At 40.1% G+C, this 19,894-nt stretch overlaps 1 protein-coding gene across 1 annotated transcript; it reads right to left on the bottom strand.

Moving 5' to 3' along the window:
- Positions 1–757: 757 nt before the first annotated feature.
- LOC121870374 (40S ribosomal protein S10-like) lies at positions 758–19,595 on the bottom strand. The gene is made up of 6 exons (XM_042372221.1): positions 19,514–19,595; positions 19,225–19,306; positions 2,242–2,333; positions 1,727–1,840; positions 1,101–1,271; positions 758–825 (listed from the first exon to the last, which is right to left on the bottom strand). Exons 2-6 carry the CDS (start codon positions 19,274–19,276, stop codon positions 787–789), a joined length of 468 nt encoding a protein of 155 aa, XP_042228155.1. The 5' UTR covers positions 19,277–19,306; positions 19,514–19,595; the 3' UTR covers positions 758–786.
- Between the last annotated feature and the right edge of the window lie 299 nt (positions 19,596–19,894).

Raw genomic sequence — 19,894 nt, 5'->3', positions numbered from 1 at the left:
TAATTGATACATTCCCTCACCTTGGAACTTATGAAGAATACCGCCACCTCAAGAGGAAACCAAATTTGCATTGTTATTTTTCAGTTGTGGGTAGAACCTGACATTCATTCTTGGGCTGTGGAGCAAACAAGAACCTAAGCAGGATTATTTGCTTTCAATTTAAACCAAAGTGTTTCTGCCATAATTTCAAAATATTACAACTTAATAATGGGAACACCACCCACTTACTGTATATTGCTGAACTCGTGTGCCAAGAACATTCACCCCCCCCAGTACCCTTTTTTTTTTTTACTGTTGGGGAAACCAAATTTTCATAATTTCTTTCAAGAGGATAATTCTTCTCATACCCCCCTCCAACATAATATACAATGAAACAAATTATATCTACTACATCATAAATTCCCAAACTCGGAAGATCTTGACTCGGTGGATTCTTTATATAAGTTACCACCTGTGTGAATGAACAATTATGAAAGTAGATAGTGCTGAATCTTTTAATATTTCCATTACAAAGCTCTCAAGTTCATCACAAAACACTGCAATATTTTTGCAGAATACCAGAATACTAATATGAAATTATAGGTCTACACTCCCATCATTACTTGCCAATGCACTGTTACAGTACAAAAACAATTCCTAACCCTATTACATTTAAATTAGCAAACTTCACACCTAAATGTATCAATAATTCCATTATCTTATAAACACTCCAACCTAAAGTAACAATATCCCCAAGGAATTTAAAGGAAAGGAAGGCTGTCCTTTTTTTTCTTGTTTATTTACACTTTACTGAGGCCTCTTGGTGCCACGACCAAATCCACCACGCTGAAAATAGGAAAGATAGGAGTGACTACAAATATACCGATTTCTGTCCATTAGACTATTTTTATCAAATACAAAAACCAATCATGTATATTATCACATTTTCCACTCACCTCATGCACAGTATAAAACTCCATAGTTTCTATGTACAGTACAGTGCGGAGGTTGAGAAAACAACCACAATGTCATTCGTATCTTTTAATGCAAATGCTCCGAATAATTCCCCCTTTTTATAGAATGGCCAACAACTCTTCCCTTTATATAATGCTGATACTCACGAATTCCATGGGAGCTGATCCAGCACCAGCATCACCAGTCTTATCAATACCCGATGGAGCTCGCCGGTAAGCATCACGAGAACCTTCTCCACGTGGCCCTTCAGGACGACTGTGCAGAGGTCTTGGTCGACCTTCTGGACGAGTGGGCTTCTTTAGGGTTGCTGGTACAATCTGCAAGAATTTGCTTTACTTAGTGCTGTTACAGTACATTAGCCCAGAGGAGGAACATGCAACCATTCATTTTTAATTTAACAGCTCTAGTTAATAAGTTACACAAAATTACAAGACAGCCAGTTTATTCTTTACATCCCAAGTGACTCATGATAAGAAACAATAATTTATACATTAATCCTCAGCTTAGGTCTATTTCCAGTCAGCTTTATCAGAAAGCAGTGGCAATGACACCACAATTAATAACAGTAAAGGCTCGCTTTGCTTGCCTCCCCCTCAGAGGGTGATGCCCTTTTTGCAAACTCTCAACTACCCCCCATCCGACAGATCCTGTGCACGGTCCTGCAGGTTACCATTGTTTTTCACTTTACAGTAGAGTTAATTACAAGACCCATCCCTTATCTTAAACATTTTAACAGTATTCAACATAAGGTAACAAACAAGGCTTTACTGACTTCAGCAGGAAGGTGAAGATAATCACGCAGGTACTGGATTCCCTCATTAGTCAGCCTCCAGTAATAATGGCGCCAAGCAAAGTTCTGTTCCACATAGCCTCGGGACTTCAAACTCTGGAAATCCCACATTAAAGGCCATCTCAACAAGGGTTCACCAGTTAATAACTTTGAAAATGCAATTACACAAACATACACCAATAAATATTATTGTGCTGGAGAGAGAGAGAGACTAACCAACAACTAAATAGCTTATACTGTACTGGGTGTCCTTTTCAAAAATAGATTTTTCACAAGAGTGGAACAGACAAAGAATCTAAATACAATACAGTATTTATCAAGAATAATTAATATAAAGGTAAATCCGAGGCACCAACAGAAAAACTAACCAACTTTCATCAATGATGAAGGAATTCGCTACAAAAACAATATTTTTTTTTCCTGGCCAAAGACACCATGAATTAAAACCACTGCAGAAATAAAATGGTACTATCCACATACAACTGACCATATCTCACCTGGAGGGCCTTAATAACGTGTAGGTTTGGGATCTTCTCGAGTTCTGGGTGCTTTGGCATAAAGAGGTCACGCTCGGCCACCATCACACCCTCTGTAATAAAAAGGTTCACTTCACAATACTGTACTGGTGTGAGAGATCAGCGAGTTGCATCAACCCAAAATAAACTGGTTCCATTCCACAGGGTCATACTGTATTCCTACAGACCCTACAACAGGTTTATATACAGGGTATAATTTTCCATAATCCTGTAGAAACTCGGACCAGAAATCCTTACATTTGTTAGGCATGATTCCTGTAGAGCATTTCTACATAAAATTTAATTGGTAAATATACTGTGGTTTAGACCATATATTATTGGAAAAAGTTTATCTAGCAATCAACCCAACTTTTATTCGGAGGTAGGGTAGCCCACCCCACCTTCTCACAGGGCTCACCAATACAGTAGTACACTTTGTCTGTTCAAGTGAAACCATCAGGGAGGGTGCTGCTTAACATCAAGCAGGAAATGGTCCTTTGAAGACTTATTTGAGGCACCTGAAATATCCATGTTGCCAGAGGTCCTCTTTGGTGGGGGGCTGACATGTATTGGACATTCTCACAAATTCAACAAATTGAAAAGGGTTCTACCTCAGAAGGTGATGAAGGCAGAGGAGATATGATGTTAGAGTTGAATAAAGCTTGTTTAATCTATCCCACATCAATTTATTCAACTTATCTTCAAAAGAATATCGACCATCATGGAGAAACTACTCAAAACCAGCACATCTAGACCTGGATCCCAAGTCTCCCACTTTCATAGTGTGGTGATAGTGCCCTGGCTAAATTCCACACACTTATTAATTCTGTACAAGCGACCCCTGCTTTATGCATAGTCGTTTACAGGTCGACTAACTATTTTGCATATATGGAGGTTTATTGTTTACTTACTACTGCTGCATTACTTCTGCTCCCAAGAGGCGAGAGTAATGACTAGGCTTAGGATAATTATGAATTTGCATATGTGCATATGCAAATGCATATTTTAGCTATTTTTGAGCCCAAGTGCATATTTGTAACTTCTTTTCATACAGGATATTCTTGAAACGTTCTTTGGTATTTATAATAAATTGATAAATATTATATATATATATATATATATTATTGTACTTTGTCATAATTTACTCATAAGTTTCATAATAATCATAAGGGCCATAGATAGTGACGTCTATATAGCTCAATAGCCTGTGGATGGCTAGGCTGTAACTTGCTGGTCAGTGAACGCGGGACAACTGTACGCGATTGATTCGTGCATCGGACATGTGACGCACCAGGGTACAGAGGGTTGTTACTGTCAGGCTCCATCAGTTCTGTCTGTGCTTCCTGGTGAGCAGGTACAGTAGCTGTGTGAATTCTGTATCCCTCATCTTCCCACTGAAATCATCACTTTGTTTTGCTTGTATTTTTAATAATGTTGGGGTATTTAAATCAGAAACTTCTCTTATTTTAAGCATACTCTTATAAAGACACCATGCGAATCCTCCCTCAGATGAATTACCGTATATACTCGTCGATAACCCCCCATCGTTTATAGGTCGACCCTGATTTTTTTTACCAAGAAATTATTAATTTATGATATTCCTCGTTTATAGGTCGACCCAAGTTTTTGAGGGTAAAGGAACAACAAAACCTTCAGAAAAACACTACGTCCTATAAACTTGTTTACCATTTATTATTACGACACTTTACACTGAAACGCGGGTAGTTTCAACAAAAATATTGTATACTTCCATTCAAGTATTTATTCAAGTCAATTAGGAGGGAATATTATTGTAATACAACAGTTTTTTAACTGAAAACCATTCGAAAAGCGATTACGGTAACATTTTGAACGAAAGAAAACGAAAGTCACTGTTTTCATCACGATTTTATCCCACTTTCCACTGCAATACGTACACAGCAATGTTCAAGCGGAGAGTGATTGAATATGCAGAACAGACTAACAACTGTGCAGCAGCAAGGGAATTCAAGGTTTCCGAAAAAAGTGTTAAGAGACTGGAAAAAGCTCTCTGCACAAATTAAACTTTTGCCGAAAAACAAATGTGCTAACAGAGGAAAGTGTAACAAGTGGCCACAGTTGGAAGTTGAAGTGGCAAAGTATGTCAGTGAAAACCGACAGAATGGATATGGTGTTTCCCGATGATCAATTCGAATCTTTGCCTTGAAACTAGCAAGAAAACTAGGCATCACAGATTTTAAGGCGAGTCATGGTTGGTGCACAAGATTTATGAAAAGAAATGATTTTGTACTGAGACGGAGAACGAAAATATCACAGCGTCTTCCACAAGAACTTGATGACAAGGTTATTGAATTTCATAGGTTCATAATCAAACACCGGAAGAACAACTCATAGACTTTCGTGTATTGGAAACATGGATGAAACGCCCATGAATTTTGATATGCCAATCAGTCAAACAGTGAATAAAGTTGGTGAAAAAACAGTTTTAGTTAAAACTACTGGACATGAAAAATCAAGATTCACAGTTGTGCTGTCATGTATGGCTGACGGCACAAAGCTGACGCCTATGGTAATATTTAAAAGGAAAACAATTCCAAAGCAAAATTTTCCAAAAGGTATAATCATCCATGTGCACGAGAAAGGATGGATGGATGAAGGCGGCATACAAATATGGCTTAAAAAAGTCTGGAACTTTAGACCAGGGGGACTGCGCAAAGAAAAGTCTTCTTGTGTGGGATATGTTTCGGTCACATCTTGTTGACAGTGTTACTGCTGGGATTAGGAAGGAAAACACTGATACAGCTGTGATTCCTGGTGGATTAACAAGTCTTGTCCAACCACTGGATGTCTCCATAAACAAACCATTTAAAGATGCGGTGAGAGTGAAGTGGAACAACTGGATGATAGAAGGCGATAAGACATACACAAAGGGAGGCAACAGCCAAGCTCCATCACGAGCAACATTATGTGAATGGATTGTAGAGGCCTGGGATGCAATCAGACCAGAAATTGTGGTGAAATCTTAAGAAATGTGGGATTTCGAATGCTCTTGATGGAAAAGAAGACGACTCGTTGTGGGATTATGAGGCTAATGAGATCTGCCCTGGCAACTATACCGACACTCACAGCTGGTGGTGCGTCGTTTCCATCGTTTACTGGCAGTTAATGGTAAATTTTTCAACCGAACGAAACTATTACCAGTATAGAGGTCAACCCCCAACTTTTTGCCAAAAAATTTGGTCTTAAAAACTCGTACTATACACGGGTATATATGGTAAATCACTTGGTTTTAGCCTAAAAGGAGGCCTACATCCTTAAGCTACAGGAATAAAAGATAGGCCCTAGTGAGATTGGCTTTGGAAATACAGAACGTGCATTTGTTTTGTTTCAGGCTGAGCACTGCAAGATGCCTATGATTAAGAAATTGCTCTCCAGTACTCTTAATGCACTGGTAAATGTATCCAATGATTTCACCACCGATGGCCAAGTATTACTTTGTAAATACTGTGAGGTCGTGGTTTCTTCATCCAAGAAATTTCAAGTGCAGCAACATATTCAAACTGCAAAGCATGCCATGAAAAAAGAAGCCAAAACGAGTGCCAAACAACAGGCACTGCTACCCACAACATTGTCTCGGCCTGGGTCAAAACATTCTCGGTTTAATCAAGATCTTTGTAGAGCCTTGGTCTCGGCTGATATACCATTGAATAAGCTGAACAACAAGGAACTGGTCTCATTCTTAGAGAAGTACACGGATCAAAAAGTGCCAAGTGAATCAACACTGAGAAAAAATTATGTTCCTGATCTTTACAATGAAATTTTAGATAGAGAGAAGGTAGGTGATAATTCCACCTGGGTATCACTGGATGAGACCACAGATGCAAGATGCGTTGCAAATTTTGTATTTGGCACTTTGGGGCCAGAAGAAAGGGACAAATCATACTTGCTTAATTTGAAGGTCTTAGATAAGGTAAATCACTCAACCATGGCAGCATTTTTCACTGATGCCTTGGGATTATTATGGGAGGATGGCATCAAGTATGATCGTGTACTTCTTGTATGCACTGATGCAGCCCCATATATGGCAGGACTAGAAATTCTGTTTCCAAAAATGATTCATGTGACTTGTTTAGCCCATGGCTTGCACAGGGTTGCTGAATTAGCTTGTGCAGTTATGCCTGATGTGAATGTGTTGATTTCTACTGTGAATGTATTTCTGAAAGCACCGAGTCGCAAAGAGAGATTTCGACAAATTGCTGGTACTGTGCCACTTTCTCCTTCACCAGTAGTGACTAGATGGGGCAACTGGATCGAGGCAGCATTGTACTAGGCTGACAATTTTGAAACTGTCAAGTGTGTAGTTGAATCATTTGATCCCACAGCATCTGTACATATGAAGGAGGCACAAAATGTACTCAAGAAGGATAGCTTGCGGGAGGATCTAATTTTCCTCAGAGCCAACCTAGCATGTATTTCCTCTGCAATCCTCAAGTTGGAGAAAAAAAGGACTAACTCTAAAGAGCAGCATGGATGTAGTACAAGGAGTTGTTGATTCTTTGAGTCACCTTGAGAAGAAGGATTACTACTTTGAAAAAATCAGCCAGGTTCTTGCTAAAAACAAAGGTTATAGCCGACTGAAGAAAATCAGTGATATATTGCAAAGCAATTCTTCTCTTGATGCTACCACTCAAGGAGAACTTGAGCTGTCAGACATAGTTAAGTTACAGTATGCTCCTATCGTTTCGTACAATGTTGAATGAGTGTTTTCACAGTACAAATGCATTCTTGCTGAAAACAGGCGGAAGTTTGTGTTTGAAAATCTACTCCACCATGTTGTAATCAAATGCAATTCACTTTCATAGATGGCTTGGGAGTTATTTAAGAATTGATTTTGAACAAGGTTAGGCTACATACCTTAAAAGTAGCAAATTCCTACATTCAGTTAATATAAGGAAATGTATTGGTGTTTTTCTGTATTATCAAGTAAATTATTTTGTCAGTACAGTGTTTTTTAATTTAATCCTTTATGAAAACGTCTCACTCAGCCACAGCTTTTGTGGAAAAGTAAACTCTTTGGGGTAAATTACTGCAAAATAAGTTATATTATTAAATCTAATAAGTTAAAATTGTTAACTTATTAGTAATGACAAAGGTGATTAAAATTATATTTCTGGAAGTAGGCGGACTGTCTGGATTATCTTAAACTTGGAACATGTAATGTGACATGTAAGGTCACACTTAATCTTTACCACGATTAACGGAATTTAACAACTTCTGGTGGTAGCGCTGTTCTTAGATGGCGGTAGTGCTGTTCTCAGACAGTGCCAGAATTACATTAACTGTAGGGGAATGATTATACAGTATAGGACTTCTCTTGGCTAGTTGTGAGAGGTCTTCCCTGTGCAGTGTGTGTACTTCCTCACCTTGGCAAACAATTCATCGTGTATTTGAAAACTATGCCACCGCCATTGTCATTTTACCTCTGTGATGTGTGGAAAGTGCATAGCTTCACTATCTTCCAACACCAGGGATAGGTCAGATCCTTCTGGTTTGGAGGTTTAGTTAGGTTTTGTTTCAACAGTTTTTACAAGTGCACTCTCAATGTTTTTGAGATTTTCATCACATGCAATAGCTATATCTCATCATTCTGAGCAACTTATATTCTATACACTTCTATCACAAATGAATAATATTAAACTTAATAGAACCTGACCTAACCAACCAAAGAAACCTACCTAACCTTACCTAACTTCCTAGCCACACTGGTATTTCGGATTTGTTACCAATATCACTGCGATTCTTTTTTAGTTGGAATCAATTTTCTTAAATGGCATTGCTTGGGCAAAAGCAATTTTTTTGTGATATTTATCATGAAAGATAACTCGACTTTGCCCTGCATTCAGTAGTCGATGAGAGGGAGATGACCAAGACTTGATGGTGCAATGTGTGTCAACCACCATTTGACAAAAGCACAACACAAACTAAGCTAGGTCAGCACATGAGTTTTATCAAGACATTTCAATTTTGTGTACCACTCCATGATCGCTCAATTTATTTAGACGGCATAGTTAAAATTTTTGGAGTCGCTCGCCTGAAAAACAATGTGTGACCTCTGAACCCTTTTTCATGCACATATTTCTGACTTACAAATAAATGCCAAATGTCACCAGTCACTGTCACAAATCACTTTCGCCGGTAATGGACTAACCGATCATCAGAGCGCATTCACGGTAAAATAGCGTTAGTAGGAACTTTGCAGGTCACAGCAAAATATCCACTGCCCAAGTTAAGATAGGTCAAGGGGAGTTGCTTGCATTATATAGGTGAAATAGCTTAAAAAATCTATTTTGAATTTAATGTCCCATAATTTAAATGTGCATTTTTCACTGTCTAATGCTGTAATATGACTACTACAATGCGTCTAATGTGCAGGTAACAACATTTGTGTGTTCAGTATATATAGTACCAGAATCCTGGAGGATAGCGAATGTTCTCTCATCTCTAGCTTCCTTGAGAACCAATCCATGGCAGTTGTTGTCGAGGGATCGATTTCTTGCTCTTTCTCTACCAATAGTGGCGTCCCACAGGGTTCTGTTCTTTCACCAACTCTCTTCCTTCTTTTTATCAACGATTTACTTCACACTACAACTAATTCTATCCATTCTTACGCCGATGATTCTACTCTTCACTCCTCACATTTTCCCCTTCCTCCTAACACTCAAACTAGATCTGTTTCTAGAACTGATATCATTACTTCTATCAACGTGGATCTGTGCAGCATCTCTGAATGGGGAAGAACAAACTTGGTTAAGTTTAATAGTAACAAAACTCAATATTTACCAATTACACTTTGTAAATCAGACGATGTCCCACCAATTACATTTCAGGACGCTATCATCCTCCCAAATTCTGAAATAAATATGTTAGGCCTCACCATTTCCTCCAATATGTCCTGGAAATCACACATCCTTAGTATAACTAAAGCTGCCTCCCGAAAGTTGGGAATGCTGTACAGATGCCGCAGCTACTTCACTCCTGAGCAGTTGCTCCAAGAATATAAGGGATTCATTCATCCTAACTTGGAGTACTGCTCTCATAACTGGGCTGGCTCTTCTGTCTAACTATTAGATAGGGCAGAATCAAAGGCATTTCGTCTTATTAACTCTCCTCCTTTAGTCGACAATCTCTCTTCCCTTCTCTTCGCCGCAATGTTGCTTCACTCTCTCTCTTTTACAGGTACTTTAACGGGCAATGTTCAGTGGATTTGGCATCCTGTGTACCGCCGGCAAAGCCGTGGGTTCGTAACACACGTCTTGCCCGTGGTGCCCACCATTTCTCTGTGGATGTCGGTCACACGAGAATAACCCGTTATAGTACCTCCTTCTTTCCTCACACAGCCAAACTGTGGAATGCACTGCCTTGTGTGTTTCCATGCTCTTACAATCTGTCTCACTTTAAAAAGCTGGTTTTCCGGCATCTTCGTGGTGTAGATTAATACAGTATAACCTTTTTTCTATATTTACAATTTCTTTTCGTTCTTTTTTTTTCCGCCCCCCAGGCTCCGTTGTGGGTCGTTTGACCTGTGCCCAGGTGGGCTAATACCCGTAAAAAAAAAAAAAATACTGTCCAATCAGTCTAACATCAATTGTAGGCTAATTACTGGAATCAATCATTTTAAACTATTCGAAACCACCTGGAGAAGCATAACTTGATCAATGATTCCCAGCATGGCTTCACAAGCAGGCATTCATTATCTAACTAATCTATTAACATTCTTTCATCAGTTTTCGAATCGGTGGACGAGGGGCATATGATGTGGTATATCTCGATTTTAGCAAAGCCTTCGACAGAGTCCCCCACGAAAGACTAATAAGAAAGGTAGGAGCACATGGCATTAAAGGTAATATTCTAAAATGGATTAGGGCGTGGTTACGGGACAGGAAACAGCGAGTGAGCATTAACAGCACTAAATCCCATTGGAGCAACGTCAGTAGTGGAGTTCCCCAAGGCTCAGTACTTGGACCATTATTAATTATTATATACATAAACGACATAGATATCGGCATAGACAACAACACTAGTAAATTTGCTATTAGACTAAAATAGACGTGTAATTAAATCTGACGAGGACTCCGCAAACCTACAGGAAGATCTAAACAAATTTTTCAAATGGTCTGAAAAATGGCAGCTGAAATTCAATGTGGACAAATGTAAAGTACTCAGTATAGGAGACGTAAACAGGGAAACCAGTTACCAGATGAACAACGATGCCATTGAGAAATCCGACTGCGAGAGAGATCTAGAAGTAATGATAAGTAGGAATCTTAAGCCAAGTAAACAAAATAAACAATGTGTTTTTGCTCGTAACAAGGCTAATAAAGTACTTGGGTTTTGTATATACAAAAGAGTGTTAGTTACAAGACTAGCGAGGTTATCTTAAGATTATACAGTATATTGCTCTTGTGAGACCTCACCTGGATTACGCAGTGCAGTTCTGGTTACCGTATTACAGAATGGATATAGAATCCTTGGAAAGAATCCAGAAGAGAATGACAAGACTAATCCTTTGTATATACAAAAGTGTTAGTTACAAGACTAGCGAGGTTATCATTAAGATTATACATGGTATATTGCTCTTGTGAGACCTCACCTGGATTACGCAGTGCAGTTCTGGTTACCCGCTTTATTACAGCTATACAACATTAATGGAGTGTGAACAATACAAAGTAAAAAATACTTTATCCTTGGAAAGAATCCAGAGTATGTTGATGTACAAAACATTTTCTTCATTATTCTATGATAAAACAAGACAAGACTAATCCTGGGCACCTTAGGAGGTGGTGTAAGTTATGCGCTAGCTTATGAGCTCACTTACGAATTTCGATGTCAAATATTTGTTTTGAGTAGACCATCTGTGTTTTGAGTATACCAATCTGAGACTAAGTCCAGTTACAGGATACACAAAGACATACAGTCCCATACATGTTTTTGAGTAGCCGGCCCCAGTTTGCTACATCAGTTGCCATCAGCATGGATAGTACACCACCTCATTTATTGAGGCACGGTGTGTTGCTACTGAATACCCACAGCTACCGGTCCAAAACTTTTCTGCTAACGACATAATAGTTCTGTTAGTTAACAGAAAAAATTAAAAGGTGTACATAAAGAATAACTAGCAGGCTTTGCGACATTGGGTCAACTCTGCTCACTATTGACCAACTTGGCCCCTAATGAAAAAGTCCAACTAGGCTCATTCAAACCACAATTTTTTGCATTTTTCTTTCAGAAACGAACTATTTTACAAAGCTCAAAATTCAGGATTGTGGTAGAGAATTACAACTTCAGAAGAAGACCTTACGACTTGTCTCACCCCCGCTCAGTGACCCCTCTCCTTGATGCACTCCCCAATACCCCTCGCAGTCACCACACTGTTCACCAGCCAAGAGAAATGAACACAATAATCTTCTTATATATCACATATCTGAAAGTGATTAGTGTAATACTGTATATGGTAAAATAGGCACGGAAGAGCAACACAGACGGCTGCTGTTACCAACCTCGGTATCCCCCTCCACACCATCCTGCAGATAGCAGATTGGAGGTAATAACGTTTCATATTTTTATACACTATATACAAGGAACGCTTGTCTACACATGATAATCTGACCACTTGGTATTGACATAACCTGATGTTTTGTAAGGTCACCCTGTGTATATAAGTCTCTCAGTCCCTATAAATCCAGTTGCTTCTGAAGATGTCTTGAATGAAGTCGAAAGCAAAGGTGCTCCATTGTTTCCCTTTTCCAGGGCGATTTTATCGAGATTTATTCTGCCCACTACTGATCACAGTCTTACATGTTAGTTAAGGTAAAATCAGACGATTCATATTACGCTCAATAGCCCTTAAAACGTGTAACTATAACTTCTTCAGGAGTCCCACAGTCGAAACTTCCGTTTTCTCCGTTTCAGTATACCCGAATCCTCCCTTTTCTCTCATGTACCTCAAAAGACTGACATTTCTTAATACCTCATATGGTGCTCAGAGATTTGAAATTGAGAAAACAGTTATATTACATTGCATTAGACATGTCTGATTACAGATGAAACATTCAAGATCCCTTGTGAGTGATGTTGAGAGCTTCAACTGTATTTACTGTTAGTAGAATTGTCAAATAATTTTGAGTGGAGTCTGCCAGTAGAAGCGAGAAAGCCCAAACATTGCGCGTAAGGATGTCCCGAGTGCACAGACGCACACAGAGGAAGGAAGTACTGTTGGTCGTCTCTCTCACTTGACAGATGCTGCTCTTCAAAATGTATAATGACTGAACCTGTTGGTTGTCACCTTTGTTAAAGGCCAGTTTGTTACATCAGTTGCCGTCAGCATGGATAGTACAGCACCCCATTTATTGAGGCACGGTGTGTTGTTGCTGAATACCCACAGCTACCGGTCCAAAACTTTTCTGCTAACGACATAAGTTCTTTTAGCTAGCAGAAAAATTTGAAAGTTATACAAAACTTAACTAGCAAGCTTCGCTACATTGGATCAATTCTGCTCACTATTGACCAACTTGGCCCCGAATGAAAAAGTCCAATTAGGCTCATTCAAACCACCATTTTGAATATGATAATAGATTAGTGGTAGGAATGTTGGGTGTAAAAATGCAATTTTATCCACAATTTATGTCGGAAAATGCCCCACCCACCAAAAAAATAAATATAAATAAAAAAACGGCCAATTTTCGAAGGAAATATCTAATCACACAAATACACTAGAAAAACATTATTTAATTTCTAATAGAGTTGTGTGCACTTATCCAAATTTACCTTCGTTTTCACTCCTACCCAAAAAAACCTATTTCCCGGGCTCTCCCCATTACTGCTGGGGGGTGGGGGGGCAACAACTAGCAATTTCCGTAAAAAAATGAAGGTCAGATTCGTTTAATACACACCAAAATACACCGGAAGAAACATGATATTTTTGCGTTTACACAGCACATTCCTGCCACTAATCTATTATCTTATTCGAATAAGATGTCTAATTATACGATAATTTTCATCTATTACATTACCGGCGGAAATGTATAATAACGGAGATAGCTTTTCCAATATAATTTCTATTTTCTTCCATTAACTACCCGCCATTATCGTCTGCCTCTCACCCAACACTGCGTCTCTCTCGTGTCTCCATAAATCATCACGCGCATCCGTACACGTCACATGGCCAATCAAAAGCGTTTTTGCTTTTGGAACCAATTAGAATTATTTTGAGTTTAATTCAGAGTATATTTGGCCCAATCAATATTTAGTTTTATTTTGGGTCTCATATTTTGAAATTCAAGTTCAGTTCCGACCATGGAAGTCTGCGATGGATGTCACTTAAAATATATGGAGCCGAGTGCGAGTTTTTGGAGAAAAAAAAACGTAGAAACTACAGCATTTTTTCGATTGCATGGTGTTCTTCCAACCTCAGTAAAGTGTACTAAGAGCAAGACTGAATGTAAATATCGCAAAGACCAACATAGGTGGTGTTGTAGAAGTATGAGAAAGAAAATGGATGATATTCGGGCCTTGGTATGTACCGAAAAAATCGATATAATAGCATTCACTGAAACATGGATCAACCTAGACTCACGCGAGTTACCTGTCGAATACCAAATTGCAGGTTACAAATTATTCCATACCGATAGGCAGATTAGGAAAGGAGGCGGAGTAGCAATCTTGTCAGGGATAATCTGAAGTGTGAAATAAATAAAGAAATAAAAACTGAGCGGAATACAGAAACAATTTGGATAGAATTAATCGACGGTAGGGAAAAATTAATCACAGGAGTAATATATAGACCTCACAATCTTGAAAGAGTTAATGAGCGACAAATCTGGGATGAAATGCGCAGGGCTTCCATACACAACAAAGTCTGTATAGTAGGCGACTTCAACTTTGGCCAAATAGATTGGATTGACCTTACATCGAGTCTATTGTAAGTTGCGATCTTCTAAACCACACCTGGAAAGCGAGTAGTCCAATACCCATGCGGTGTTTGTTATGAAAACTGCAAGCCACACGATTGGTCCATCTATTGTGGTTCTTGTCATTCTTGGTTCCACGATAACTGTGAAGAGTTGAATTCGAATCAAATGACTGAATTGGGGTGCATGGAATCGGACTATATCTGCACAAGTTGTACAAGCCTTGGTGGGAAGTTCGACTTCTCGGCATCTTTGAGAAGACTGGGTGATGGTGCCAAGGGTGGGCAGACCAGTCTGCAGGCGGCTGTTCATTTAGAGGCCATCCTTTTGAGGAACAGCAAGGTTCCTGCGCGTAGACCGGATATACACTTTAAGGGCCAGAGCGTTGATAAAGTGGCTTCTAAGATGCTTAAGAAGATGGGTGAATCCCTGGGTTTCCAGCCGGTGTCTGTGACCGGTGATGGAAACTGCCTCTTCAACACAATATCCTTGGCACCCTCCAGTCCCTCACTCACAGCCTCAAAGGAGCCTCTGTCAGAGTCCTACATCTCATGTACATTGCCATCGTCAGAGCTGTCATAGATTATGCCTCTCCTGTCCTTGTAGTTGCCTCCCAGCGCAAGAAACAAAGCAGAGAAAATCCAAAACAGAGCGATGAGACTCATCCTCGGCTGCCTTATGACCACCAGAATAGAAGTCATGCAGCGCGAACTAATCCTGCTTCCCGTCTGCGATTGAATTACTGCTCTCAATGCCATCCTTGGTGTTAAACTTCTTCGCAGTGAGCAACCGACTCCCCTGTCGCGCTCACTGAACTCACATCTTAACACCCTCCTGCACCGGCCTGTCCCCATTACTTTCCCCCCTCCCTCTCAACTCTGGCCCATCCACACTGCTGCTGACATCCTGCGTTATCACCTCTACACCCCCTCGACCTCTCTCCCTCCCGAGTACACTCATCCGCCTCTACCGCCGTGGACCTCCCCCTGTGTTGATGTTGTCGTCCACACCTTCCCTGGTCGTAAATCCACCCAACTGAGGTATATGCTCAAACTTAACTGCCTTGAGCAGATTAATGATGTCGTTTCCTCTCTAAAAACCTCCCACCCTCCTATCCTCGTCTACTGTGATGGGTCTGTTACCATGCTGGGCAGCGCTGGGGCAGCTGCGTGGATTCCTGAGCGCCAGGCCTGCAGAAAAATCAGGGTCCACGACTGGGCCTCCTCCACTGATGCTGAAAGCATAGCCATCCTCGCGGGCATTCATGAGGGGGCAAACTATGCTCGCACTGAACGCCGGAACCTCCTTATAATCAGTGACAGCACTTCTGCGCTAGCGAGACTCAAATTACCCTCCCCCTCCTCCCCTGCCGCCCAACACACCCTAGCCGCCGTTGCCGGGCTAGAACGAACTGATGACATCCGTGTCAAGTTTCTTTGGATCCCGCCACATATAGGAATAACTGCCTGTGACACTGTTGATCGGCTTGCCAAAGAAGCTACACAAGAAGAAGATATTGAAGCCACTCTCGCCCTCTCCCTGAATCATCTCAAATCTCGCATACACGCCACACAACGAGAGGAATTCAACGAAAATTGGATACACCTGAAACAACGGGGTAGCATCACACTATGCCACTATGATGCTGTAACGACAAACGCCACTACAAAGAATATCAATCCCTGACTCGATCTCAACAGCTTATATACATGAGACTGCGCCTAGGGTACAGGTACCTATGGGAGTACATTGGCAACCCTGAGCCTCACCGCACTGTTTGTAAACTTTGTGGCCAACCCGACTCTCACACCCTCTCTCACTACATCCTCACTTGCCCTATGACCTCCTCCTATAGGTCCCCAGCCGTTACCAACACCTCTTCCCTCCCAGACCAGATATCCCTCCTCCTAGTCACAGGCCTGGCATATGACATTATTCGGGACCTGCCACTCTTTGCCATAAACAGATAAAATATACTGGGAACTTTCCCCCCACAAACTCATCATTCTCTCACTTTATGTAACTTGACAAAACATATGACCCTTCAGGCTTTTACGCCCTTAATGTACGAGTCATAAAAGCAAGTATGAACTTTTCATACTTCCCTGTTGGGCGCTGTAAACACTTCTGCGCTTCACCTTGCACAGGATGTAAGGGGGTGCCCAATAAACTAGCCCCCTCGGGGGCAAATCTGAATATCCTTGGCAGCATTTGGTGAGGAGTCCTATGCCACAGAACTGCGTGCTCGTACTACTATAGACTTAGTACAGAACGGCGAGGAATACGTCTCGTTATTGACACTGCGGAGGATTCAACATGTTTCACCAGACATTGAAGAGGCTTTATTAGCGTGTGCTAAGGATAGAAGTTATTCTTCTGCTTGGACCATCCAATCAGCTGCTAGTGTGATGGGTTGTGATATTATATCCACTTATCCACCAGTAAATGGCATCTTTGACCAGTGTTTTAAGATTCTGGATACTACGTTTGCTCCGAAGAAGATATCAGGCCCTACACCAATCCACATTATGTGGACCAGTTCTGCACCAGAGACCAAATGGAATATGGACTGCCAAACATTTTGTACCGCTTTTAAATGCAACTACTCCCACCACTGATAACCTAACAAGCTCATCGGAATCGGTAAGTAAATCTAGATAGTTATATACCTATACTTATATGTATACTGTCTTGCATTATTGTATCATGGCTCGAAATATTATATAAAATTTTTAATTTACTTTTCATTTTTATTTTATTTTCTCTTCCTTACAGTCCGAATTACATTTTCAAATTCCAACGTTGTTACCATCTCCGATCGACCCCACAGACGATCCCGTATTTTCGTATGACCGACAAGAGGTCTTTGAAAACCATCATGCGAATGATTAAGTGTGAGAAATAATAAATTATTAATTTGCCTTCTTTTTATGAAGTATCCTTAAACATATACATTGTTCACATCATTATATAATTTTTTGTTGTTGTTGTTACAGGAATGTTTAGAGTCTACCCCGAAAGAAAAAAAAATGACGACGTTCTTCCGACTCGACCACTGATCATGATCCACTACCGGTTCCTGGCAAGTTAATGACTATCCACCAGCTGTTACCTATCCTGTCATCCAGTTATGTACATACCTCTGTGCCCTTAGGTCCAAAAAATAATGTGTTTTTGTGCTGAACAATGACTCTAATGTTGACAAGCGTAGGAAGAACATTAGGTGTGATTTTCCGGACAATTGTGGTGTGTGGGAAAGTGCTAAGGGCAGTACTGCCAAAACCTACCTTGTTTTAGATGGTGAAGAAGGACAATGTATATTGTACAAAGAGTCATGCCAAAGGGAACTCTACTGAAGATTGTGTTGCCAAGGTGCATCGGTATTATGCTACTTTGAAGTCGGACAATAGCTACAAGAAACGTGTTACATGTGTGATAAACTCTAGGTTTAGTGACTTGGCCGTTGTCGAGTATTGTGGTGTGGGAACGTCTGGCCGATCCGTTCACGGGAACACAAAGAGAACATAAGAACATAAGAAAATAAGGAGTCTGCAATAGGCCGGTTGGCCTGTGCATGGCAGCTCCTGTCGAGTTACTACCACTCTCTATCATCCATGAATCTATCAAGCCTCCTTTTGAAACTTTCCAGAGTTCCCGCACTTACTACAAAGTTGCTAAGCTTGTTCCACTCGTCCACCACCCTATTTGTGAACCAGTTTCTTCCTATCTCCCTCCTAAACCTAAACTTATCCAACTTGAATCCATTGCTCCGAGTCCTATCCTGCTCGGATATTATAAAAACTTTATCTATATCCCCTTTATCGATTCCTTTCACCCACTTAAATACTTCTATCATATCTCCCCGCACTCTTCGTCTTTCTAGGGAATGCAAGTTAAGTTTCTTTAACCTATCCTGATATGGAAGGTTTCTAAGTCCCGGAATCATTTTTGTCATTCTTCGCTGCACCGACTCTTGTGAATTTATATCCATTCTATAATAGGGGCACCAGAACTGAACCGCATAATCGAGGTGCGGCCATACACCAGGACCAATCCTGCAATTTTAGAGAAAATTGATCAGGAAGTCCTGACGAAACCTCCACGGTAGAGGATGGTAGAGGAGGGAGCCACGAATTACCCAAAAGTACCCAAATGTGCCCAAAAGTATAGCAAATAAGGGTAAAATCCTAACAAAAATCCGTTATACATACACTAAACATGTTTAGTAATATTTTTAGTTTAATTTTGTAAAAATAATTTATAAGATGAAATAATAAACAGCGAAAAACTTTCAGTATTGGCGAACGCTGGATAGCTTCAAACATAGGTTGGATGCTTATATGAGCAATAGGGGTTGGGTGTAAATGGGACAGCCCAGTATGGGCCAATAGGCCCGCTGCAGTTTCCTCCATTCTTATGTTGTGTAAGAATCCCGGAATGCAACGACGAACAAGAACCAGGCCAATACAGGTAAGGTAAGAAATGGGTAATTCCATCATATGACGAGTCAGTTAAGTTTGGTTAGGGGGTTTTTTTTCCTAGTTTTTTTTGTGTATTTCTTAGTCGCTTAAGTGACTTTTTTCGGAAAACGTTTGAAAAAAAAATCGCAAAAAAAAGTAATTTCCGCCACAAATGAAGGTCATATTCGGTCTCAGCACACACAAATACACTAGAAAAATATATTTTAACTTGCTACAAGTAAACGGTGCGACAAGAAAAATTTACTGTAAAAATTTACCCAAATCTTAACCACTGAAAAGTAAGAGCATTAGAAGAGAAGTAGGCAAATACTACTGGTTTTAGGTAAAGTACAACTACTATCGGTGTTGGTGTATGGGTTGTAGGGCTTTTCTTTCATGATTTTTGGTATGCCCCGGTTTTAGCTCAAAAAAACATGGTCACTTCATCCTGTACATAAAATTAAAGCCTCTGAAGACTTCCTGCGAGTGACGCCAAACGCACATGATGGTCACGTTATTTTGTTTTCAGTTTCTAAATAAATACATTCTAGTGAACTCACCTTTGAAGAGGTGCTCATAGATGGCTACTCTGTTTGCTTTGGGCATCAACATCTTGGCTGGCACGCCTCGAGGGGCTCACCACTAGAAAAGAAACATACAATACCAGTCACCATTTACAGCCCCATGTTATCTCACCTCATAATCGCTTATTTGTTATTTTAGAAACCTCTACTCTCTTACTCCATACACCTAAATATCAAAACTTTACCTAGGAATACACAATATAATACATAAATGCAGGATGACTGATAAAGACGACGATAAATATCAAGGAGCGGCGTTACTCACACACTGCGCGTACGAAGGGTCAGAAGGAGCGACGTGTGGTAGTGGCCTTAACGACAACAACAACTAACAGGTGAAGGCTGACATGCGCTTATCTACCATACACTATTATTACTTTCTACATCACTTTCCTAGGCATATTAATTACACTTAAAAAATATAAATATAATAAATATCATTCCATTATAAATATTTATTAATAAATTAACGTAAAATAGACCAACACCGCTTAGGTAGACTACTGCCATCTTCATATGCATATTACATTTCAAAAAAATAAAGAATTAATGTACTGTATCATTCCAATTTATCCTTAAGCGAATGATATAAAAAAATAGAGCCAAACATTGCCTCTTATGTCACCTTCCTATTATCATAAACGGA

The sequence above is a fragment of the Homarus americanus genome, unplaced genomic scaffold, assembly GCF_018991925.1.
Source record: "Homarus americanus isolate GMGI-L3 unplaced genomic scaffold, GMGI_Hamer_2.0 scaffold51859, whole genome shotgun sequence".
NCBI lineage: Eukaryota > Metazoa > Arthropoda > Malacostraca > Decapoda > Nephropidae > Homarus > Homarus americanus.
Note: the sequence above shows the minus strand (reverse complement) of the source record. Positions and strands in the feature narration are given on the sequence as shown.